This window comes from Limulus polyphemus, unplaced genomic scaffold, assembly GCF_000517525.1.
Source record: "Limulus polyphemus unplaced genomic scaffold, Limulus_polyphemus-2.1.2 Scaffold960, whole genome shotgun sequence".
NCBI lineage: Eukaryota > Metazoa > Arthropoda > Merostomata > Xiphosura > Limulidae > Limulus > Limulus polyphemus.
The window spans coordinates 47,766-75,035 of record NW_013666570.1 but is presented as its reverse complement, the minus strand read 5'-3'; the positions used below and the strand labels follow the sequence as shown (position 1 = coordinate 75,035).

The 27,270-nt window shown below is 32.7% G+C and overlaps 1 protein-coding gene across 8 annotated transcripts in view; it reads right to left on the bottom strand.

The window, feature by feature from the left end:
* Positions 1 to 15,583: 15,583 nt before the first annotated feature.
* Positions 15,584 to 27,270, bottom strand: part of LOC106461439 (rho GTPase-activating protein 15-like) — a 55,133-nt gene continuing 43,446 nt past the window's right edge. For 7 of the 8 annotated variants that reach the window (XM_013921259.2, XM_013921262.2, XM_022388415.1 and 4 more), the window contains 4 exons: positions 26,802 to 26,879; positions 26,053 to 26,181; positions 23,507 to 23,612; positions 15,584 to 18,531 (listed from right to left, as the gene is read on the bottom strand). In XM_013921259.2, coding sequence (XP_013776713.2) covers positions 18,351 to 18,531; positions 23,507 to 23,612; positions 26,053 to 26,181; positions 26,802 to 26,879 — 494 coding nt within the window. In that variant the 3' untranslated portion in view covers positions 15,584 to 18,350. The remainder of the gene's footprint in view (positions 18,532 to 23,506; positions 23,613 to 26,052; positions 26,182 to 26,801; positions 26,880 to 27,270) is intronic. The other variant, XR_002610977.1, reaches the window with a different exon arrangement.

The window sequence follows — 27,270 nt, the reverse complement described above, 5'->3', positions numbered from 1 at the left end:
GTATTTATAAATACTTCACTCGAACTTCACCAGAAGCCATTCACAAATCTGAATAAATACAAAAGTGCTGATTAAAAACGTGCAGTGCGTTAAAGTTTAGTCATTACTTTAGACTGAAATTCGTGATACCTGTACTTTTTAGAAATAAAATTAAAAAATCAATTCAAACTTATGCTTTAATAAAATTCTTGGGTTTACGTTTTCTATTTCTGATTGTTCTATTTTTCATTCTTGTTCAACAAATCTAACAAGTTTACAGTAACTTCTTTCAACGCCAGGATATGTTTAAATTGATTTGTTTGTTTGTAATTAAGCACAAAGCTACACAATGGGCTACCCACCATGGGTATCGAAACCCGGATTTTAGCGTTGTAAGTCCGCAGACGTACCGTTGTGCCACTGTCTAAATTGAATAAGTCAGACTGTAAAGTATTTGGGCCTGTGTAACTTTTACTATTTAACCAGCTTTTATAAATCATTAAAATGAATTTCCTCTTGCTAGCAATATGAAAGAACTATCGGTTGGTTGCTGGCATATATACGTACGTTACTATGTTAAACGCTGACGCTACCGATAAGCTTAATGTTCGTGATACAGATCACACTAGACTACAAGTGTTTTTTACTTTTTCTCCATTCCCCTTAATCACTACATTAAAAATTTCAAATCAATGGTGGATGTAAGTAAAAGTAAAACATTTAACACTTATCTTTTGTCTACCAGAGATCTCTCTCAGAGGGCTTTTTATTCAATATGGTTTAACGAAGAATGTGGAAAAATATATCCACCTTTAATAAACGTTTATATTAACACATTATCGATAAGGTTATTCCCTCTCTACAGTAAGCTTAATACATTCAAGTAGGTTTCCAAATTTGACAACAGTTTTCAATCAAAGCAGGACAAATAGTTATGATATCATACCGAAGCAAAAAACATTTTTTAGCTTTATATTTGAATTTTCAATATGGAGACTGTTTACACACAAAAATTCATATCAGTGTTTAAGGTTTCTCAATTCCTAAGCTCAGTTATAGGTATATTATTTTATTCTGTGTTTGTTTCGGATAGAAAGTGTATAGATATATGTTTATATAAAGTTGAATCTTCAGTTCTAATTTTAATATTCATTTCTTATGTTAAATCTTTCAAAGAAAAGGTTTTTTATATCTAGCTTATAAGATATTTTGCACGCTTTCATGTATAAATCTTCAGTCTGTTCTATAGAAAACAAAATAAACATGCGACACTGTGTCACTGAAACACAGATAAGTGTCAATTTTCTGCTATTACTAGAAATGTAAAATAATTGGACGATGTTGACATGTGAAAAAATTTATATTCCTTTGGAAAATTTTCAAAATGAAGATACAATAAAAGGTATACTTCTTATATATATATATATATAAATGTGCATACTTTTTAAATAAATTATTTTTGTGAAACAAAAACGAACATTTTCCACATTACTTAAATTTATTGAGTTTAGGTAAATTTATGAAACCAACGAAATAGTTTGTATTTATGCAAAACAATTCCAGTTCATAATGATTATAACATGTTTAGCTACTATAAAGTTACAATTTTATGTGTTGCAGAAATTTCAACGTTCAGATAGGATAAGGTATCTCTAGTTGTTACACACTCTTATAGGATAGTAGTACGAATATCCAGATAATCCTAAACAGCCTGTTGCTAGAGTAATCTCAGTATGATCTTTTCCTTCTAGAATGCAAGCGTTAGATTGGTGGTTAAAAGCCGCCGCTTTACAGCCAGTGGTTTGTAAACAGGCTTTGACACACTCTTCTGGGGTGTACACTGGTGGTGTTGAGAGATCATTACCCGGGATACAGGCATCAATGGTGACGTTATAGTAAACTAGAATTAAATACCATGGTGGTTGAAAAATGTATTGAAATATATTTTGAAAATACAGTCTCAGCCATAATGTTTGCTCACTGTTCTATATTGATTTTATTGTCTACGTGTATGAAGTAGTTATTGAGGAAATGGCAGAATAGTAACATAGAAGGTAGCGTATGATCGGACAAACATGTACGAGTTGTTATTCTGGTCTGTATAAATTGTTTTGAGCATTTGTTCATCAAAACACACAGATACACATCTGTTTCATATAAATGGGTGTGCTTTTGGTATAATCTTTTTTCGAAACAGATCAAGGCTTTGTTCAGATAATTTCTCTGTACTTGATGTAGAGTCATGCCTTGTCACGTGCCAGAAGTTATAGTCAAATTGTTCGACTGTCTAGAAATGGTATGAAGCAAACGAACATTATCAGAATACTAAGGTACCTCCACTGTACTGTATCCAGGATCCTGAAACGTTATCAGGACTACAGGACACGTTGTTTCAGGAAAGTCTGCTGGTAGACGCCGAAAAAGTACTGCAAGAGATGACCGTGTTTTTATCAAGTTAACTAACTAGCCTGGTAAATATTTAGATGAAAAATCGTTTAGATCACATTTGTGTGATTCAAATTGTTTGTCATCCGGGGTATTCTATGAATAAGATTTTACGCAGTCGGCAGGAATAACACGTCAAAATCGCAAGAAGTCTTGCAACACTATACGACAGGAATAATATGAACAGATTCATTCCAGAGTATCCAAAAGCACAGTGAATAGGAGACTGACCGAACAAGGCTATTTTACAAGAAGGGCTATCTGCAAACCGATATTAACCAGAACGTGTCATCATCACCGCGTTACTTGGATAAGACAGCATGACAACTTACAGTTAGAAGACTGGTGACATGTCATCTTTTCAGATGAGTCCTGTTTCCAACTTGTTATAGCTGATGATAGGATTCGTGTTCGTCGTTTCCCTGGAGAACAGAAGAGAGAGGACTGTTTTTCATGCTGGAGAAACTGCTCTTCACATCTTCTATAGAAATGTCAATGTCGCCTCCTACAGACATCACATTGCACATTGATATGATATTATTTGCCCTATGCTAGGGCAAGGTTTAGTAATAACTTTGTGTTCCAATGTGACAATACCACTGCCTATAGTTTACGTATTCTACTGGATTGTTTCGACCAGGATGACATTCCAAGATTGCCGTTGCCAGCATCTTCTCCAGATTTTAATCCCATTGAGAAATGGGGCGGAACTGAGCTGTAAAATTGCTATGAAACCAGCTACTGTAGCTGAGTTCCAGCGCCTTCTAGTGACAAGTTGGGATTAAATCACGGTGGATTACATCAATAATCTCATCGACAGCATGCCACGTCATCTTGCAGGGCTATTAGAGACCAACCAAGAAATGAATGTTTAATATGAACTGATATAGGGTTACAGACGCTACTTATAATAATTTGATGTTATATCTTCTCATTATGTATGTTTTGGTAAGGTTTTGTTGTAATAGTTGAAATGCTTAATTTCACACCTTTCTACAAGTGTCTCATAAAATTGTTTGCTGTTCTAATAAATCGTTCATGATGTCTATAAAACCTGTCTCATTATACAAATAACACATGTAGATGTTTAATATAACATGCATTTCTCAGTTTGACAGCGCTAAGTGTATTTGTACTTCGTCTTAATAATAATGATATTTTTTGTTATAAAATATGCAAACATTTTAACCAAGACTGTATGAGTTGGTAAAATATTGCAGTTTCTATGATAAACCTTAAAACCAAGAAGCGCTTACTACAATAACTTCACTGTATCGAAATCTATTTAAAACCTGTCAATAATACATCTCAAGATGTCTAATGCGTGTTCCCGTGAATTCGGGCAACATCCAACATGATAATGAGCATACATGTAATTCATGCGTTGCTCAAAAATTCTGTATTGTAAGTTCGTAAACTTGGCAAACTTGATTAATATTGTGACCTAACGGTGAATATGTTTTTCTCACCCTTCTGCACTACACCTTTCATATTTCCAAACAAGACATTACTGAATTAGAATAAAGTCATAAGCTGAAAACTAAAGTTTTCTTAAATTGTTCACAACCTCCTAACCTACGATTGTCAGTTGATAAGTTACTGCTGCTGACTGTTAGTCCTCAAGGTGATTAACAATATGTACATGTCTACCTAGTTGTGAGACAAATACAAATTTGTGGATTCTTCATACAAACTGGCCATATCTCTAGCCATGATTTTGGTCATAACTATCTCGCGTAGTTTAAAATGAGGCTATTTCCCAACCCTGTTTTCCACCTCTAAAATCCTGTAGTTCGTTAGAAGTATGTCAAATCAAAAATTACCACGACTCAGAGAACATGAGCTTCCAGTGTTGCACGACAATTCACCAGTTTTCAGAATGTATCATACTGATATAGTTGATATATTCGTTACCATTTCCTTAACTTACGTGTCTATCTTTCAATAAAATATCGACACAAGAATTTTTTGTTTGTTTGTTTGGAATTAAGCACAGAGATACACAATGGGCTATATATATATGCTCTTGCCACTACGGGTATCGAAATCCGGTTTCAAGCGTTGTAAGTCCGCAGACATACCGCTGTGCCACTGGGGGGCTCGACACGAGAAAGAAAATATCCTACTCTCTGTCCTGCTCTTACCAACTGACTTGTTAGCCGTGTACAACTACACTAGCTGAGAAAGAACATATTACCACGTACATCGTTAGCAGCTTAAATGTCAGCAGCAAAATAAGTATTTATATTTGGCAAGGATATGTTTAATGTTTTTAACACAACAGCGACTTAACAGGCTTGAATAAAGTAGGCAAGCCAAGGGACCTTGGCTTCAAGAGCAAGGCCCTTAAGTGATATAAATGAGATGATGTATTGAGAATCACGAAAGTCTATTAGCATGTAGTGTTACCTTAAACTTTAGCGAGGCTTAAGTAATGGGCTCACCAACATTACTAAAACCTTTCAAATACAGGGTAAAAATAAATCTAATAGGGCTATAATTCTTATATGCCTGCTACTACTATAAGATAATCAAATTTCTCTTTAACCATTCCAGTTGAATCAAAAATTAATTGGGCTATGAGAGTATCAAAAATTTGTCTATGGTAAAATATTTCTGCCAAAAAAATCTGTATCATTCATTTCTTATCTACAGATCCAATGGTAAACTCGTGTTACTAATTTTCTGAATGTGTACTAACGCAATACGCAAATATTACATGTCTTATTCTCTATAGTGTGTTTTTTTAAGTTCTAATTTTTTTAATATATTAAATCCGGTAGAAATCATGTGCGGCTAAAAGGATTATCTGCTGTTTCATGAGATAGATACATCGTGTTGTGCTTGACCTTGTGTTTGAGGAATACTATACATTTGTGACTGGCACATGGAATAGAGCTACTTTTGGACTCTTGAAGTCCTATTTGTGATTGGTTAGCTACAGAGTTATTGTGGGTCGTGAGAACAATTTTGACTCTTTTGGGTGTATAAACTCCTGCTTTAATATGTTTTTATGTAGATTATTGTGTATGCTGACTGTGCGTTGCTATATATTTAACTCCAAATTTGTTTTATTTTACCTTAACTTCATCTTTTAGTTATTTGGGCTTTACAGCATGAGTCATTATGGTATTCCTTGTTAAGAGGAATAATAGAACGCAAGTAAACTGTCCCTATATAACAAGAGGTTCGAAGGTTTGTCTGGATGCAGTGTTAACATGAGAACAAGTGCAGAAGAGAAGAAACAACTAAGTTTGACAAAGTACTGTTAATTTTGCGTTGTACCTTTCATGACATTACACATACGGATTATACGGCCACACTTTGACAGACAAGCGGGAGACTCCTCAATTACATAAACCATGTTTTAAATCAAACACGGTTTCAGAACCTTATGAAGTGTGTCGTGATCCACAGATAAGAGAGTGCAGCGATCAGTTAACAGAGGTTTCTGAAGCCTTTGCCAGTTATGTTATAAAACTGAAACCGGACAACAGTGTGTATTCGAGCTGGATGTCTACGATCTCCATTACATTTCAGGCTGACGAGCTTTTGATAAAGTAATTCCCAGTTAATTTTGTAGAAAACTTTTCAACGTAAAACCTGACCGAATATATACATAATCCAGATAAATTGTTTCATTTAAAGGGTCATAAAATTAAAGACGCTGTGATAACAACATTACGGTAGCTCAGTTAGAATGGATTTTCATGGTTCCTCACGAGCACTGCCATAGTGACTTACATCACTGCTGATGCTCAACGGAAACTATAAGAAGCTCTGGCCACTTAGGGCTTCGATCAAATCACTGAATACGTGACCTGATACTGTAAAAATTCTTTTGGTTAAATGAAGAAATAGCTAAAAATTGAATTCTCAAACTATCATGGACATTGCTTTGCATATCAAACATGATAACGCTCTTCAAAGTATACAACTTTATAGCATCAAACTTGTCAGAATGTGAAATTCATTGACAGTGTCTGTGAAAAGAAATCTGTTGAACGGAGTACGACTGAAGGTAATTACACAATGATTTCACAGCCCGTCTTTATAAAAATATTCCAAAATTATTTTGTATCAATTTAACTATTAGGAAAATAAGCAATCACATCTCAGGAAATTATTTGACTTTTGAAATGAGCTCATGATGTGGACAAATGTCATATGTTCACAGATTTTGAATATGGAAGTAGTTACCTCTCTGCTAACGAGGTTAGTTCGTAAAAAATGGTACGCTTTTTTTTCATGTAGAACTACACGTAAAATAATGATATATATCCTGTAGATTTTCGAATAGTCTATTTAAATTTGAGAATGATTGAACTTTGATCAAGAAGCACATTTCATGCGCCACATGTTTATACTCAACAATCTATTCACGTGATAGAAATCAAAGTCGAAAGGAAGTAGGACAATGTATCTTCTGCCTCGTGATATACTGTGATGTTGTGACAAGTTAAAGCCTTCCTACAATCGTTTAAGCCTGGCATGGTCTGATGGTTAGAGCACTCGACCATGTTCGTCCTTTCAGCCGTGGGGGCGTTATAATGTGGCGATAAATCTCACTTTTCGTTAGTAAAAGAGTAGTCCAAGAGTTGGCGGTAGGTAAGGTTGACTATCTGCCTTCCCTCTATTATATCACTTCAAAATTAGGGACAGCTAGAACACAAAAGCTTTTGAGTAGCTTTGTGTGAAATTCAACAAAAGAAACACAAATTATTATTTAAAATATAAGTTCGCCTTGTTCAGGGCCATTGTTCTGTTGATATTATATTAGAGAAGTTCTATTCCAGACTTTTGAAAAAAATGAGGCTCACATTTTGCTGAGAATTATCCTCATTATATGCATATATTCAAATCTTTAAAATAACACAACAAGAAAAAGAAATAAAATAAAAATTAGTGATTGTGCTTAACATGATAACATCGGTCGTCAGTATTTTATGTGACGTCGACATCTGAGGTGATCAGTCCAACGTTTTGTCTTATCATATGCAGAAGATCTCTTTCAGTGTGGACAAAACTTTATATATTTCTATGAACTTCGTTTGTTTGTTGTTGTTTTTTTTCGAATTTTTGCAAAACCTACACAAGGGCTATCCGCCCCAACCGCCGTTCCTAGTTTTCAAATAATAGATTAAGGATAAGACAGCTAGTCAATAGCACCAATGACACTCTTCGGTTAATCCTGTCTTATATATTACCCACTGCCTCCAAAATACGGTGCTCGTTTTTGGGGCAACGGGACGCAAGCCATAAACCCTTGGATTCACAATCTTGGCACGCAACTTACTAGGTCTTGCTCGGTCCATTCTGTGAGCTATTAAAGGAAATAAAAATATATAGGTCTAAAAGTAGTTAAAACTATAATCGGGTGTACCGAGCTGGTTTTGTGTTTGTGTAATTTCATATAGTAAATATGTCGAATTATGTTTAGCAGGGGTCAAAATGTATCAGCAAAGCCATTCGTAATAAATAATCTCCAAATAACTATTGTAAAAAATGAATACCTGCACTATATTTTCCTTAAATATGCTTTAAGATCTTTTAGACTCTGCAAACATAATTATATGAATTGATTAAAATGTAAGTAGTAACATTTGTTTTATGCTAAACTGTAATTATATCACAGAGTAACATAAACGAAGTATGACGCTTTGACCTTATTATTAAGTCAAGATTAATATTCTCTTCTGTCTAATCTAAAATCTTCTAATCTGATTCATTTCATAGCACTGAAATGCATTTCACAAAGAAGAGCTTACAGTAGATGAGATGTCTGCTGGAGTAAAAACAGGATCAAAAGACCAAAATTGAACCCAGGAAAGTTCTTTCTTGGAGGTTGAGTGCTTATCCACACTTTACCAGAGCTGCTAAGGTATTACCACCCGATTATTGTTGAGAAAGCTTCTGAAGTAACAGTCAACATTGGCATGACTGGTGCATCTAATGCATTTAAACCCCATAAACTAAGGCTCGCCATTGGGTAGAACTGAAGGATAAAGCGTTTACTGTAGTGACAAATCATTTTAACTTCTTTATAAAGCACAAGTAATACAAATGCAGGCTCATAGAGTGTCACCTTTAAATATTGTTATGGATTCTATGCATGAAAAATACCCTTTTCTGCCAAGAATCCAAAACATGTTTGCTTGGATCATTGTATCTCCGAATAAAGACTTATTCTGATGTTAATTGTAATTATGAGCAGAGGGCTGTGGTCGTTCACATGCTGCATTAGGAAGTAGTAACTTAAATTAGCTGCATAGCAAGCTTAATTTGACTTAACCTTGTCCAAGTATGAACACATGACATCTACAACTCCTCAGGTTATAGGTTGGATATTGTGCTGATAATTTCGATACAAACAAGCAGACATAACCTAGAGAGCTTCTGGTAAAGTGTGCTGAACAACCTGGATATCTGACTTAACAGCAATACAAAGGACGATGATAGAGAAGCTAAAAATGGAAAGATACGTGAAGAAGATGAAATCTGCCCATAAATTCTGAAAGCTGAGGATCTGAAAATACCAAAACACTTATGTAAGATCTTTGAGAAGATATGGGTCAGTGAACAGGCACCAGAAAAAAGGAAAACAGGATTCATCATCAAGTTGCCAAATCTCACCAGCAAAGTTTCCAGCTGCATCATCATGAAGAAACTCTCAGAGATACTAGAAGAAATCATCTGCTAAGGGCAAGTTGGTTTCAGAAAAGTTAAGTCATGCATAAATCAAATCCTTGTACTGTGACAGGTTTGGAAACAAAGTACAGAGTGGAACAGCATGCTGTATGTGATCATCATAAGTTTTGAAAATGGCTTTGACAGCCTATGTATAGAGTCCATGTGGAAAATCATATGAAATTATGAGATCCCAAGAAGATTGTCAGTGTCATCAAGAGCTTGTATGATGGATTCAAGTGTGAGGTAATTTCTGACAAACAGCTTTAGTGTGGAGTAAAGCAGGGCTGTATTATGTTCCATTTCCTATTCATTTTGGCTATGGGCTGGCTTATGAGAACAGTCATAGAGCACAGTTAACATGGTATTCATGACAGTGCTTGAAGATCTTGACTTTGCAAATTGACATGTTGACACCTAAGAGAAAACTTGAAACATATCATATACAGTGAAGCAAATAGGCCTGAAACTCAACACTGAGAAGACCAAATGCATGAGAAGGAATACCATCAACCACTACCCAGTCACCATTGATAATCAGGAAGTGGAGGAAGTTGATGAATTTACATACATCAGCAATAAGGTAATAGCAGATGGAGACTGTGAGAAAGAGGTGAATATTATTGTCACCAAAGCCAACCATACCTTTGCCATGCTATTAATGGTCTGGAAATTCAAGAACATTAGCCTGCAAACCAAACATAGAATTTTCAAAAGTAACATAAAAATAGCTTAGAATGTTGGAAGATGACTTAATCAATCACCAATAAACTTGAGACCATCCAGACAAATTGCCTCCAATACATTAGAAGAATTTTATGGCCCAACACAATCAGCAATGAAGAACTACTGAGAAGTACAACTCCTGACACTGCAAGTGAAGAAAATATAATGGAGGTGGCTAGGGCATGTATGTAGAATGCTATCCTCCACACTCCCCAAGGAATGGGCACCACAAAAGAAGAGAAAACAGGAACGACCAAATGAGACCTGGAGAAGGACAGTAGGGAGAGAATTGAAAAAATACAATCAGATCTAGGAATCAGCTGAATAACAGTCTGTGGACCAAAAGCAGTGGAAATTCATCATAAAAGCCTTATGTGCCACCTGGCATAAAGAAAACTGAATTGAACGCTCATTTGTAGATTTGTCTGGATTCTAGCATCCTTTAATTCCTAGTTCTAATCATAATATGTTACCACTGACAAATATCTTACAAAAAAGAATGCTAGTTTCACATGGTCTTCAGAATGTGGGTGTGCATTTGAAAGAAATAAAAATATTACTTTGCAGTAAACCTGTATTATGCATTTTTAAAATGAATGATAACTTGATCATCTACAACAGTAATTCGAAATATGATTTAGGTGCTTGTCTAATCGCTGATACACCAAAGGGGAACAACCATGTGCCTTCATCTCTAAACAATTTACTGATTGTGAATTGAACTATTCTGTTGATCAAAAAGAAATCTTTGCATTGGGCTTTACACTGAAGTCCTGGATACCATATTTACTTAATAAGACATTTATTGACCAAACTGACAACTAATTGCCACACAAGCAAAGATTGTTGATTACATACAATCCTTCACATGTACTACAGATGCATCCATCAGTGGACAAAAAATGTAGTGACCAATGTTATTTCTCAAAAATTCAAGAAGTAAAATACACTCCAACTCAATAATGAAATGAAGAAAAATATAAAACCAGTAACATTGAAAGATTCCAATCTATGTAAATTCTTTCAAGGGAATTTTAACACACCCAAATACCTTCTGGAGGATGGTCTTATATCGAAAACTAAGGAAAACAAACTTAGATTAACTATAACCCATGACCAACGATTAAAATTGAAACCTTTTCCATTCTACATGAAGCTGTCATTGGGGATCACTTTGGAATAAAGAAACTAAATCAAACTATCCCACATAATTGTTCTTGGTCTGACTTTTCATCAGAAGTAATGAAACTTCTCAATTGTTGTCTTGTTTGTGTTTGACATTCAAGCCTCTCACCAAAAACCTATTAGATTAATTCAACCTACCAAGTAGGCCATGGAACATTATTATCTTGGATTTCATTATTGGACTTCACAAGAAACATGTAATAATAATTCACTAATTACATTTGTAGACAAATTATCTAAGTCCATTGTTATAGAACCAGTGGCTGCATAAAAAGTGGTCATCTTTATTTGACATGAAATTGTTTGATGTGAGGGTATCCACTCAAATAATTATAAGTGATAGAGTTCCATGCTACATATGTAGCCTTTAGTTCCAACTCGTGATATTACTAGACAATCACCACGTAAAATCTGTACCTTTCCACCCCATGCCCTTATTGTTCTGGACAACCCAATGTGTGGAATTTATACATAGGTATAACAGAATCAGTATATATGTAATACATCTGTGCAAAAGTCTACTGGATATGCTCCTCTGGAATTAGCAAATAATGCTTATATACTGTACTCCATTTTTCAAGCCTGTCATATATCCTCATATTTCCACTGCATAAATCTTCTCCACAAGTAACTGACTTTATAGCCCAAAGATTCTCTGTATGAAAGTCTGTGAACCAAGCATTAAAGTGAGCCCAAGAACGCAAATCTAACACTAATAAAAAAATATATATACGAGATTTGCATTTTGGAAAAGGCCGTTAAATGTGTCTCCCGTTCGTTATAAGAATCTGGTGTTTTTACGAATGTAGCTCCACGTTGGCATAGACCTTATAAAATCTCAAAGTTATAACTCCAGTTCCTGTTTCCTATCAGCAAGGTACAACCTGCATCGCGACCTAGACACTAAGTGTCCAGGACCTATTGATCCAAACTGGTACATGGTTGATTATATCAATATTCACAATGAGAAGCGTGAATACTAACTGAAGTGGAAAGGTTTCCCTAAGAAAAGTAGTACATGTTCAATCGTTTGTTTTGAAAGACTAACCATTGTAAAATATATATTATCCGTCTCATGAATAAACATTGTATATTTATATTCATAATGGTCCCAGTATCTTACAGTGAAGATTTGACCACCTTAAAGATTAACTTTGCTTGGGTCAGAAAGATTAATTTGGTTTTATCCTAGTAAATGTGTTTTCCTGATAAATACTTAATGCTGATTTTTGACGAAAACTTGAACATTTTCAAATTCGAGTTTCTTCAGTCTGGAAGGTTAAGTAATGACGTATCAAAAAACACTCATTGTTAATTCACAATATAAAAGTTTAATCCTTGTTAATTATTGAAGAGAATTTTGACCACATTCAAATATGCCTTTTTTCTGTTAGTAACATTAACATGTATAGGGTATAGAAAAAATCCGTTATTTTGTACTTAAAAAAATTCTAAAAGATTTTGTTTTGTTTGAAATAATTCTATAATTTTGTAGAAATTTTATAAGTTAGTCGTATGTCTCGCACTTATATTGAAACGTTGAATTTGAAGTTAGGCCTACATTTACTTGCATAGTTTATGTTCTAAAGTTTATTTATAAAAGTGGCTGTAACCATTACTGAAGAAATAAAATAATTCAGTATCCTTATGTGCAAGTGTCCCCATAGAGGCATAAAAGTAAGGAACATTTGACCTTCTGATATTCCATATAAATCTTCTTCTACTTGAACCAGTTGAGTACTGTTTTCATAATAAACGTGGCCATTAGATCACATTTAGAGAGCAGTACGTCTAATGTGGAGAACAATTGGAAGACTCAAAGCAGGACGAAGTCTGAGACAGTTTGCCTCCTGGTTTGAAGTTTCATGTCGCATGATGAACCAGAGACTGAGACCATTTTTAGACAGGGGAGCTGTTTTTGTGAGATATAGTTATTGGCCGGGAGAGATAGGGGGTAAAAGCACCAGCTATTTCCAAACAGTTGTATTTGGCCTCTAGCGTTTAAATATTTGCACAGACCGTCAGTAATTGACTTTACAGGATCGAGTTCTATTCTCAAAAATCTATAGTTTGTATTCTGCTAAGTCAATTTTATCGTGCATAGAAGAAAAAACAGTGTCAAGAACACGCCAGTTGGGAAAACATCTAATATACATACTGTGGGTTTCATACCTCCCGATTTGATTAACATTAAAATTTCTCTATGTGTGTAGGTAGTATTAATATAGAATACCAGTTAAGTGAGTCACTAAGTTATTCTCGCACTAATTACTAATGTGACTAGGTTATTCAGCAAGAGTGCCATATGTACTTTCTTCGAGAAAACTTCTTGCGACATAGATCATACTGTGTAGAAGCAGACAATGACCTTTACCACTGGCAGGTAAAGTGATACGCCAAAGATATAACATTCATTATTTTGAAGTGATAGTGTTCATCAGTCATTGGGGTAGGTTTTTTGACCTAAGAAGAATGGCATTGTTATTTTAGTATGTAGATATTGCTACTGAATATATTACTATATTATATTTAGATCCCACACACTTATTTTTGTTTCACAGCTCTCCGGTGAAGACACCACACAATATATTTGGCTTGAACTTTGATTGTGTTTGTTGAAAGTGCAGATTGTTTCCCTGTATTATACATTTTATCTAGTCTTTCTTCCTTTCAAACTCAGTAGAAGTTTGTAAATTCACAATTTTGCTCTTGCATTGCATTTTCTTTCAAATATCCCATTATTCTATAGTTCCTATCCAATTACTGTGAAATGAAATCTGTGAACCTGAGAGTACCATAAACATGTGAGCCAAAGTTTTTTTCAAAGATAAATCAAGGTTCACTTTGAGTTAGGATCTGAACAACACGTAAGGAATGGTTTTTGGATTGCCGCAGTCAGGAAAGAAAAGCCTTTTGAAGTTGTGAAATTCTGGTCTAAACTGGCATCTCCATCAATAGTCACACAGAATTCTATATTTTGTAGCGTGATTCGATGGATCCTCTGGGAAATAGGAACAACATCCTTGAACATTATACAGCCCATTTGTTAGTGCTACTGGCAATTCTTTTATCCTAATGGATAAAGAGAAGTTTGTGGAATTTGAAGATTCCAATAGTAAGCAATTTCCCCAGACCTTAATCTGATCAAAGTGATTGGGATGTCCTGCAGAGACGTGTAGCGAACTGAAATCACCTACCTCTATTCCTTTTCCAGCTAGCAGTAGCTTTGCATGAAGAATGATCCTTAATTCCACAGGATTGATCAACTGCCTCATCTAGAACATGAATAATCATTGTAGAGCATACTTCTCAGCTCATGATGATCACATTCTCTATTTGAGGACTTTCTAGTGAACATTTTCATATTGCTGTATCATCATAAATCATCCTACACCTTATACCATTTTAACAACTTATGTCTCTGCCTCAAGCTTTTGTATTTTTGTATTGTTCATAATTCTTAATACCTGTAAAATGCGTATCTTCATTTGTAATACCTCCAGGTGTTTTAAAAGCATAGTATGCCTTAACTTTTTTTGATGTGTGTATTTAAGTAATTGCTATTTTTCATACAAAAGTTTTGGATGTGTTACTTGTGTTAACAAAAATCATGACATAATTAGGAAATTACTTCCAATTAATACTAAAATTATAAAAAATATAATATTTTGTTAAATAAAAGTCATTAGCTCATATGATGGAAAAGAAACTGTCATAATTTTTGTTTTACAGCAATTTTTATAATTTTTCTAACCCCCTAAATTTTTTAAAACTTTCTAGCTAGAGCTGTATAAAGAGAAATCAGTCAGTCTGGGAATTTTTAATGAAAGTAACACCTTGTTTCCCTGGCTGTATGAAGAGTTGTCCCGTCCTACTGGAATCGGTGTTCTCATACGAATATCTCCATTTCTTCATCGAGACTGTTTGTGTAATTCAGGAACGTAAAATTCCTCAATCATTTGACAATTGTTAACATGGTTAACAGTGACTGGTTTCTCTTTATGAGGATATGGAATGGCCATTATATTCGCCTGATTTGTCACCTCCAGATTTCTTTTTATGGGGTTATCTAAAAGGTACAATTTATGAACAATATGGTAGGTCGAATTCAAACTATTCTAGTCTTTAATTAAATGCATTAATTATTCGTCAATAACCAGATTTTGTACTTTTATTGAGCTGAAAAATCAAAAATACATACACACACACACACACACATATATATATGTATATAAAGAGAGAGAGAGAGAGAGAACCCAAGCTACTGCATTAAAGCCATTGGTGGAATGCATTGTCACCAAAATGCACTGGCTTTTCTATATATTAGGAGTTGTAATATAAGGAAGTACTTCTTTTCTATGTGGTTTTTCACTACCTTGCCTCATTAAAAAGATACATGCACATGGATAAGTAATAATAACAAGGTGCACACCCTCAGGGTCCACTTAGTATGTGTGCAAAATTTTAAGTTTCTAGGTTCTTTCCTCTTGGAGCTATGATGGTCACACACACACAGACATGCCCTTTTATTATTATTATAGATGTTGAATCAACTAATCTCTGTCATAAAATAAATTTTATTTTCAGGAACATCTTCAAACTCCAATACATCAAATTAGGGAGTTATGTACAATTTTCAAAAAACACTGGCAACATTTTACTAATTCTTCAGTATAGTCAAAAAGCACTGCCACATATGGTAGTTGGAACTGAATGTCTGATTCAGCTATTTAGTGCATTTCCATTTTATTGCATTACAACCCCCTTTTCAAGAACTTGTCTGTGTATTACAATAATATTTTCAAGTACTTTAGTATATTAAGAAATTTCACTGTATTTTCTTCAAACTAAAATATTCTATATTGTGATCTGTTACAATGAATCTAACATTGTTACAATAAACTTCCACATTCTTGACTAGAATACTTCTATAAACTACTTATAAACTTTAGCATACCAAATAAAAAGAAATTTGTTCTAATTTTTTTCCATTCATAAACATAATATTTACAAACAACATATCTGCATCAATTGATTAAAAACAAATTAAAAGAATGTTTTCCTGCCTGAAGTTCATTAAAGGTTTCTAAATTGTGATTAACTGTTCTTCTGGGAATTCATGAATAATGTATTATAAAATTAAATACTTTGAATGTCACAAATACTCATGCTCAAACATTATCTAGACCCAGGATCATAATAATATGAAATCTCTAATACAAAATAATAATAAGAATTAACATGCAATAAAACATGTTTCATTACATATTTTACATTTAAGAGAACATATGTCTCAGTGTCTTACAATAATTGACAGCAGTTTAATATCATAATTTACATGTATTAGAACAGTAATGATGATAATACTTTTAGTGTGTATCTGAACAATTTACTCAGTTTTTATCCACATTTGAAAAGGCTTAGAAGATCACAAAAATCACTCATACTTTAATATACCTGAGTACTTTCTCACTTGACTTCTGATGAAGGAAGTCTACCACTTGCTAGTGTTTCTCTAAAGTTTCATTTAAAAATAATTAGAAATGTTTGAAAAATGAAAAAATTGAAAATCTGTTATTAACATTAACATCTTTAAAAATATTAAAGGTGCAAATTCTAAACATCAAGGTAAAAACCATTCTGACCTATTTATTGCCCAAAAAACAACAATAAAAGAATACATTATACATATCACTTGGTATATTTTTGTTTTGATTTAATGTAACACAAAGCACATACTTCTTCTAATAAAGGAAACATAGTTTGATATAATTTAAAAGTGACTACAAAACTTTGGAATGTTTAGTTTCAAAACTATAGTTAATAATAAAAATAATATTTCTGACAAGTTAATGTTTTTATGATTCCTTGTCCTAAAAGATCCAGTCCCTGAAAGTATATGAGCACTTAATATCTAATTCAATTTTCACAGCATTATGTAAGGACACAAATCTTTAAATCCTCAAACCTGAGCAGATGCTTCCAGCATCTAGCCTAAAAACCCTGATTTACCCATTAGATGGTGACAGCATCCGATAAACTTTATGTCTCTTTGGCTGAAAACTAATCCAGTTCATGTTATTATACACAAAATTAAGAAAATTGATGATTTATAAGGTATGGTGATAATTATTAGAAAATTAATGCAACAGAACATGCAAACAATTATGGATTTAAAAGAGTTAAAACAAAGCTTTTCTTGTTAAAAAGCCAGTCAAACTAATACTGTGCACATATGGAATAAAGTTTTCATTTCTAAGTATATATATTTACACACACATGCAAGCACACTTTATTGGTTACAAATTTAACCCTAGTTTACCATTAGCACATCAATAAATGTGAGTTACATGAAAACTTCCATGATTTATAACTGCTAAGCCCATATGAGGGATAAAAGTTTGTCTTTCAACTGTAGTTTATAAAACAAGTAAACAACAAATCAAAAAACATCAAGCAAAAAAACAAAAGAAGTTAATTTAAAGACCAAAAGAAAAATCAAATTATTAATAAAAACCTTGTTCAAGAACTTTGTCATTATGAAATGAGATGTAACATTTTGCATATCCTCTATAAGATGCATTTACAATTTTTTCTCTGAGTTGTTTCAAAACAATGCAGAACAAAAAAACTTTCCCTTTTAACGCCAACGTTTTTTTAAACCAAAACACTGAATGTACAAGAACCTCTGAAAGATATATGGATGTATTGATAATATAATAATGATATGAGGTTTTGAAACAGTAAAAGAAAGCTGCAAAAATATATGATTTTTTTACTTCTTAAAACTGTTTGTCAGTGAAAAGTTCTTTAACTAAAACTATTAAGAAAGAAAATAACCAAATAAAATTTAAACAGTTGATGGCTTGAGACATTCAAAAACAAACTATTTTCTTAGTGTTGTGCAACCTTAATATAAACTCACAAAAAATCAACAAAATCTGCAACCAGGTTTAAACAATTTTTTTAAATATAATTTTTGCTATACATACCTAAAATGTTTGCTGCCAAAGAAAATATTTTGTTATAAAAACTATCATCATGAAAATGTGGTTATCAACTAACAACGTTAATACACTGTAATGCGTTACCTCTGTGCATCGCAAAACATGGACAAGAATTTTCAACCTTTTACATATTTTATACACAAGAATGAATTTCATGGTGTAATACAATTTAGATCAATCAATGAAATACAAGGTATATCACTCATTACAAACAGTTTGTAAATGATTACACAGTTACTATATATCTATTAAACCAAACAAATGGAAGCACTTGCTAAATCCTTACAAAAACAGATCTTCAGCATGTCAGGTTAAAGTTTATTAGTAAATTAGTGGAGTGGAAAAAATGTGATCAAACTTCAGAAGTAAATACTCAAGTACTCTGTTCTGCTGCATTACATCTAATGCCATGTTGTTTGACTCAGAATTCATTAGACTTGGTCCAAACACAATTGCTAGATTCTGGATGTCCATTAAATTTTTCTGTTGGTGCTTTTCGACTCTGCAGAATAGAAAAGAAACAAATTCAATTATAAGAATCAGTAGCATTATAAGGATCAGATGAAATGGGTTCCCACCAAAAACAAAAAGTTGTGAAGGACACAAGATCAGGGATTGATGCACCTGTCACAGTAAACTTAAAATAATAATTATAAAAATGATCTTCAGTCCTTGATAGGACAGGAATAACTATCAGATCTATCTCTTATGTCCACTGAATGTCAGGTGGTGAGTACTATTAACTGCAACAAAGTATATGATAAAAGTTCAATTCTGAAAATCAGAAGGATTCTGCTCTAATAAATGAAAATCAATCGAATACAGAAACCACACCTAAAACTATGCAGGTCTAATGTCTGTGATAATTACTTGGATTAATTATTAACTGCTATTTTTTAGTGCCATAGCCTGTATTTTTTCAATTTACCACAGTGCAAACTGAAAAAAGTTTCACCAATTTGAATAACTAACTATTCACTGTTCTTAACAATTCTATGATTTTCTCTCTATAATCAAGATGCAAAGCTGTTCACTGATGTTCCTAATTTTGTTATTTTTGTCTTAGTTGTGTATTTGTAATGCTACTCACATTTGTAAAGTAAAACACGTCAGTCAATAATTTGTTACTTGTGACTAATATACATTTTTCATAAGTAAAATCTATACACTGACAGGTCATTTTATTAGGAGCCTAAATGTAATGTTAGGTTGGGACACTTCTTGCCATGATAACTGTGCAACTTAGATTTCAAAGTATCAGAAGATTATAAACCACTCGTCAAGGAGTAAATTTTGTAGCAGAGAATTACAGTGGGAAATAAGATGTTCTCATATTCATTTCATAGATACTCCACTGAATAAAGACACGATACTGGTGTTAGTCAAGAGAAATAGCTTAAGTCACTGTTATGTTTATTAAACCAACTTCACATGATACAAGCTCAGTATGTTGCACTTTGGTTTTGGTAGAGTATTCATCAATCAGAATAGAAATGCAGCATTGTGAGGTGTAGGCAATTGTTAATAATGTTTGGGTAGACTTTGAATGATATTATTCAACCTTACAAAGTAATGAAAAGTTCAAAACCTTATGATGACAACATTCCCTCTGGCAACTTGCACTATCAGAAAAATAAAAGCAGGGTGAAGGGCATCAAGCGATTTTTTTTCTTTATTTGTACTGCTGTACAATATTTTATGCATGCAAATATAAGTGTTTCAAGATCTCTACCTAGCAAGCATCTCAACAATTTACCAAAATACTCATCCTTCCTACAAAGACCCTTACTAATCCTATTTCTACCCCTCATGCAAGAAGAAAACTGTGAAAAGGAGCACATACCCATGGAAAAGTTGGCTTATGATATATGCCAGTTTTATTTACCAATATATCCAAGAAAGGTAAACCACAATTTTGCTCGTGCTTTAGTATGAACTTTATATTTGGCTGCTTACTTTTTTGAATGGCACAGTAATTCATTAACACGGCTTTATGATTAAAAAACTATGAATGTATCGTTAATATATAGTCTATTGTAAGGTAATTTAAAGCCAATGTAACATTTTTCCAACTATTGTTTTTTTTTAAGATAACTTCAGAACAAATTAGCCGTAACAGGCACAACCTACGATTCCATTAAATATGATGTGCAATTCTTTAACTGCAAATCACAAAAACATCTAGGGTGGAAGAAAAGGAACTTCAGAATCTTTCATCCCTAAATTCCCAACCTTAATCTGACTTCTCCAGAACATTTGGGCATCAAGTGATAGTAAGTTCTTTACATACATATTAAGATATTAATTATTCACTAATATATAAGACTAAACAGGTTTTCAATCCATGATACTGAAAGTCTATAAAGCAATATTATGGCATTTTTTCAATTAAAAAAAATGGAATTTGAAAGTCAGCAATGAAATTTTATTTTGACATATTAAATTTGTATTCATAAACAACATGTGAACACATAATATCAAACTAGTTGGACCTAGATTCTATGTACAATATGGACTGATATTGTTTAAGTGAAGAAATCTTAAAATTCTGTCATTCTTTCACTTTTCTAGCAGTTCTTTCTTTTACCTTGCATTCTTTCTAATTATACTTTATTTTAAGACAAAGGTGATTTCCAGTGTTTTCCAACTTCTCAGAGAACAGATCTGTTAATTTTGTTAAGGATTCTATGTCCTGAGTAGTTTTTAACTTCTTTCTTTTTGTTATTTCTTCTACAACATATATTTCGTTTTCACTTTTTTTTTTATCACTTTGTTTCTGAAGGTAAAGTTCAAATTTTTATCATGACATTGATACTGACACAAGCAATAGATTTGTAATGTCATCACTGAGATCTCATCCCACTGATGTAAAATGATCACACACCATTCCAACTGCCAATAAAGACTACTGAGATAAAAACTCCTACTGGTTTCTAGCCATGTGATAATACAAGCAGCATCTTTACTATTTCATACAGTTCTGATAACTTTTCATCAATCTTCGTGTAGGTTGATAGAAGCTCATCAAGCATATTACATTGTTGTTTTTAAAGATGACATACTTGTCTCATACAAATGTTCGGATGTTTTCCACAAAGTTGTTGCATTCATTAGAAATGGCATCACACTATTTTTTTTTCCATAGCTGTAATGATAATTAAGATTAATATTAGCCTCCAACACATCGTTTTTGGCAATAAAATCACATATACGTGCTGGTGTTACCAGTATACTTGTTACATTTACCTGTGAAGGATTTTAACGTCTCCTCTTTCATTTCAGTGGGTTATATCTCCAGTACTGGATTCTGATTGTCAAAATCTGTTTTTCATTCAAAAAATAAATGCAAACTCAAACATATGTGACTTCAAAGTATATTCTACTATTGTCCCCAAGTCCATACAAACTGCTTTATATTAGTCAACTTTGAACTCCTTGGCTCATTTATTTTTAAACTTTTATGACCACAAGCACTTGAAGATGGACTTGCCTATACTTTCAATAGATATTGCACTACACTATATACACAGTAGACAGATGTCAGGTATTGTTAAGCAGTTACTATAATGCTGCACAGAACATTCAGTGATTACTTTCAAGATCTGTGGTAAAAACAGTTATGTCATGTTTAATGAAGGAAAAACAAACAAACCTGTTTTCAGTCAGACAGAGTTGAAAACTTCAGACCAACTAAAGTGAAATTCAAGTACTTTTCAAGAACCTGTGTTAAACCCAATCATGTTTCAGCACCATTTTCATAATCAGGCAATAAAAAACCCTAAATTTAATTATTGTACAAGAGCATGCAAAGCTTGTACACAGAGATATGCCATTATCTCTCAGCTTATATATGGGTGAGAAACAGAAAAATAGAAAGGTACTATCCCTCTTTTAAATGAAGATTATAGAAAGTTTATTAAACTCAACTACTATTTAAATAGTGCAAATATGTATGCAGCAAGGTGAAGTGAAATAAAAAACTGAGCTACAAAGCTTACAATAAAATTTCCTTTAGGAATATAAAGCTATATAGATATAAAAGACATTGAAAATCCCATTAATTTGCCCTTTAGTCATTCTCATGAGCAATAATAATTACACAGATAAGTCCTGCCCATTTGTTACAATTCAATCAAAGTAATAGTGATTTGAAAGTGCATTAAAAGACTTGTTTACATGAAATCATCCTATTATGTGACTATAAGAGCATGTAAGAAATTCTAACATGTAAAAAGGGCTAAATATAGTGTAAGTCATTACAATTGATGCAACATAAGTCTAGTTATGTATATGCAAAAATCTGGAAAATATATCTTTTTACAAATGGCATGATGATACTGCAAGTCTTTCCACAGGATTTATGGTAGTTGTAGGTTACAGTTATAATGGCAAGTTAAACACACAGTAAGTAGAGATAAATACCTTCTTATTTATACACTATCAGGTTAACATGCTGATACCACTTATCTATGACTAAGTGCATCTTTTTACAGATGGGATGTCAACAGAAGTGTGGCTCCACCATGACAAGGCAACCAGCCACATATCTAAATCAAGATATCAGTTTGTCTGCAAGATGCAAATTGGACTATATGCTATAGCATTTTACAGGCATTTTCCATGGACTTCTGTGCCTTTGGGTTGCTCAAACAGACCCTTGGAAGTCATTGTTCACAGATATAAGCAGGATCTTGGAAAGCATGTAAAGAAGAGAACAACACCGACTTCAGTGTACTGTACAAAATCCTCCATCCAACAGTGGAAACCAAGATCACCATATAAAACACCATATGTTCTAAGACACAGGATATCATCCTTATTTTAGTACCACAGAAAATGATGTGAATTTTCCTCTGTATATAACAAATTACACCTAGTAAAATACACAAAAAATATGTTAGAAGTACCTTACTTTTAGAGCTGTTAACTTACTGCAAATGATAAACTAGTCAGTCTGCTTCAAAAATGTATTATTATTAATCAAATTTTATCTAATTGTTAAGGAAAGAATAATTCAAAAGAAACTTTTTAAAATAACTTGAATCTAGGACAGGTAACAAACAGCCCAGTGAACTAAAGATTAGAAGTAAGACAATGCTAAAATTATAAATAAAATGAAAAAACGAATCCTTGCTATGCCTTTACAAGGCCATTGCATTTTAACTCTAGTTCCAGTGGCACAGATGGATGTGAATGGTGACCTTTTCCCCCTGGACCAGAAGCCAGTCCATTGCAGGTTAACCTCCAGCTAACAGTTAGGTATCCATCATACAGGGTAAACTGGTACACATAAAATGTCTTCCTCAAGGACATCACAGCATGATGAGGGCCAGCCTTGAATTTGTAACCATTCAACGACAAAGTCAAAGCATGAAGCCACTGAGCCACACTGCCCACATTAAATTTATAAATTCACAAGTTTTATTTTTTTTGAAAATATCTCTTTTTAACTATCACGGAAAATAAATATATTTTACCTGAGTAGATGATCAAGCAAAAATTTCAAAGTTTCATAGTTAGGTTTTGGCAAAGATTGAACTACTTCAGTGACAGTTGCTAACTTCTTTTCCTTAGTTTGCTTTCCTTTAAAAAAGAAAATAATTAATAAATTTTGTATTGATCTTAAGTAAATACTTCATATTTCTCATTAACAAAAATATCAGTAAAAAAAAAAGACTACTTAATACTTTCAGTTATTAATTTCTTAGTTTAATAATTTTTTCCATTCCTTGTGCAACAAATTATATTTGTTTGTTTTTTACAAAGTATATGACAGTCTAGAATTTTGGTTTTAAGACAAAAAAAAAGTCCTAGTTTCAAAAATTATTTCAATGAATATCATTCTTACTTATTACACAAAACTACTACTTTTGACTTTATTAATACCAGAGCCATATAAATTATTTTTAAACAAAATATGAATAGTTCTAATAGTAGGTTATTTAAGGAAAAACAACAAATTTTTATACATGTACCCACACACGCACACACATATATATATATATATATATATATATATATATAAAACAATGTAGTCCAATTATAGAAACCAGAAATGGTAAGAACTACATTATTTATAGGCCTACAAATAAAACTTGTGTACTACTGCTCAGTAATGCATGGGAACTTTGTGATGTTAATAAAGCTTCAAAAATGCCCCAAGAAAAAACAATGAAGTGTGAAGCCAGAACTCAATTTCTGGAAGTAGATAAAATAGTAACAAGTCACAGATTAATGAGTTGTAGATAATATTTATGGTATCTTAGTTGATACATTCTTTACATTATTGGAATATTTTATCATACTGATTGAATTTGTTTAACCCATCTTATTTCAAGTTAATGAAGACTGTATGGGATATGTAGGAGTAGTAATTTGATAAAAATATTTTGATCTGTCCTGTCTCAAAGTGATCTGAAATTCATTATCACCCACATTCTGAGAACAGGTTTTTAAATCATGCAATAAATTATACTAGAGGTCTACTATATCTATTCCTACATCAGGCCCATCGACAGGAGGGGGCAACTGCCCAGAGGCTCTGGCGAATGAAACCTGTTTATGCTGTAAAGCCCGCAAAGCATCTTTAGGCTATATCTTCATTTAATGATAAAAACCATAGTTTTTGGCTTTTCTTTGCATTTAGACACTTGATACATTAACAACAACTGAAATAATAATTTGAGTAATAATTAATATGTATTTGTTACATTATGGATTTAATAGATATTTGTTTTTATGCTTATACTGTGATATAAAAACGGTTGCAGCTATGATTTTGTCTGGTTTATGAGCTCGTTGCTGTTCTAATTTAGGACCTTCTTTTTAATAAGTTCTTGAAAATGTTAAAAAAGAGAGAGGGGGGGGGGCATGCTGGCTCTCGACATTCCTGTCCCACATTATTTTTAGTCATTCTTCTGCTGGTCTTTTTGTGGTTCAGCTTTTTAGTTACTCAACATCACTATACCTGTAGATGTTAAGCCTACTTACTTTCACCAGTGTTCGCACTTATTTTGACTTGTATATTCCTTGAAAGTGATATAGTTGAATAAATTTATTATTAGAACATTTATTCACAAAGAATTATCTTATCAACTTTAAATACCAAGTATTATTACATCACTACTCTTGGAACTTACAAAAAGCACATGGTTATATTTTTAACCAATAAGCTTAGCTAAGAATAAACTGACATATCATTACTCGCTACATGATCATAATTATACTGCATAAGTGTGTACTATTTTAGGAAGTCAGTTTTAAGTTAAAGAAAAAAAAAAAAACACGAGTAGTGTATCATCTAAGTGTTTTAATATTTTAAAATACTAATAAATAATTATGACAAAATAAACTTGTACATTATTAGAATGCTCTCATTATGCTTTTTAAAATTTACTGATGACATTTACAAGTAGTATTTTTATTTAATTAAAACATTTTGATCTGCTAGACAGAAAACACAATGTAGGCTAGGCCACCACTGCTGTTTACTACATTAGTAATTTTACCTATAAAACAAATGCAAAATTTCATTTATCAAATTACAAACATACCAATCATAAAATGTTCTAAATATTTAAAGACTGTTTAGTTAAATTGATAAATAGAATGAGAGTCAGCTATGCCTGAAATAACACAAGCTAGTGATTGGCTCATCTAACAGCAAACTAGCTATACTCTCACTACAATGAGACATGGAAAACTGACTGAAACTTGATACGCCATCAGACTATGAAAAACATTTTTATTATCTGTGGTTTTGTTTAGTAAAACTCATGATATGGCTTTTCCAACATCATTCAAGCAACATTAGATGAATTTTACAACAGTGAGCAGTACCAGAGCTTGTAAATAAGCAGCAGATATTTTCAAGTGCATGTGCATGTAGACCCAATATACTGAAGATATATTTAAGTTCACATAAACTGTACATGTTCAGGTAAAAAATATTAAATGGCCAACATGTTTACCAATTCACCAGAACTTTGTCTGTCTAATAACACAAAGTCATTAACAAACTCACCAAGACCTTCTAATAATCGACTAAAAGTAGATACTGGTATTAAAGGCTCTTTCATTTCTCTGAAAAAAAGTTTTAGAGCCCCAGTCAGTATATGAATATCTTCCGTTGTCTGTAGGATGGAATAATCATCTGAAACATAGATTAAAGTATATGCAATGGATTTTAGTTGCATCTTATATCTTAAAAGTTTAACACACATCTTCATACATAATATTTATGTTTTAGTTGTAACACTGCACAGAGGAACAGAGAAAACTAATCAATTCATAAGTACTATGCATAAACCCTAAATACTTAGATTCTACTACCTGACATGCCTGTTGAATGCAGAGAGAAGATGGGTGTGAGGGAGTTAGTAAAAACTGGTCTAGTTGTTCACCAGTCACAAGCACACACACACACAGTTTTTGTCAAAAATGGCTTATAGATACATATGTTCACCAAAGCATACAGATCAAAAACTATAAAATGATAATGTACTAAATTAAGACCTTCACTTCTTTAAACATTTACCATTTTACCACCTTCAGAATATTTTTACAGCAATACAAATTTATTAATAGATGAAAACTAAATTTTTTATCATCTTGAGCACTTATACATAGCAATATAAATTTCTGATGTAAAGTATATCAAAATGATAAATTGCAAACTCAAATATGTTTAAAAGAAATTAAATATGTTACCACTAACTACATATTGTTGTCAGTACATTTAAGAAAACTCTTCAAGTATTTGTAAAAAACTACCTTGATCAACATGTAGCCTGAGCTTCTGAATTTGTGCCAAATTACCACTTATTCTATATATTCCATCAGTGGTGAGATCTGAAAAGACATAATAATGGTTTTGTTTAATAAATGCAGAAAACCAGCTTTGTTGAATAAACAATGAACTTGTACATAAATGAGGCATACATAAAGATTTGCACTTCTATGGCATCTAACATCTTAAAACAAAATATTTTATCTCTCGCATGCACTGACATCTTCTAAAAGAATTTTAGTTCTTTTGACAGTTTGAAAGTTATGTTTAATTCTATTGAGTATTACTTCTAGCAATATGTTTGAGTTGTGACTGATCAAGCTAAAAGATCTGTACTGGTCACACCCATGGATTTAGGATTCTTGAAGATCAGCACAAAAGCAAACTTTTAGCTGTTGGTATTATCCCTCTTCTATACATTTAAGTGAAAAATTTTAGTGAGTTAATTAACTC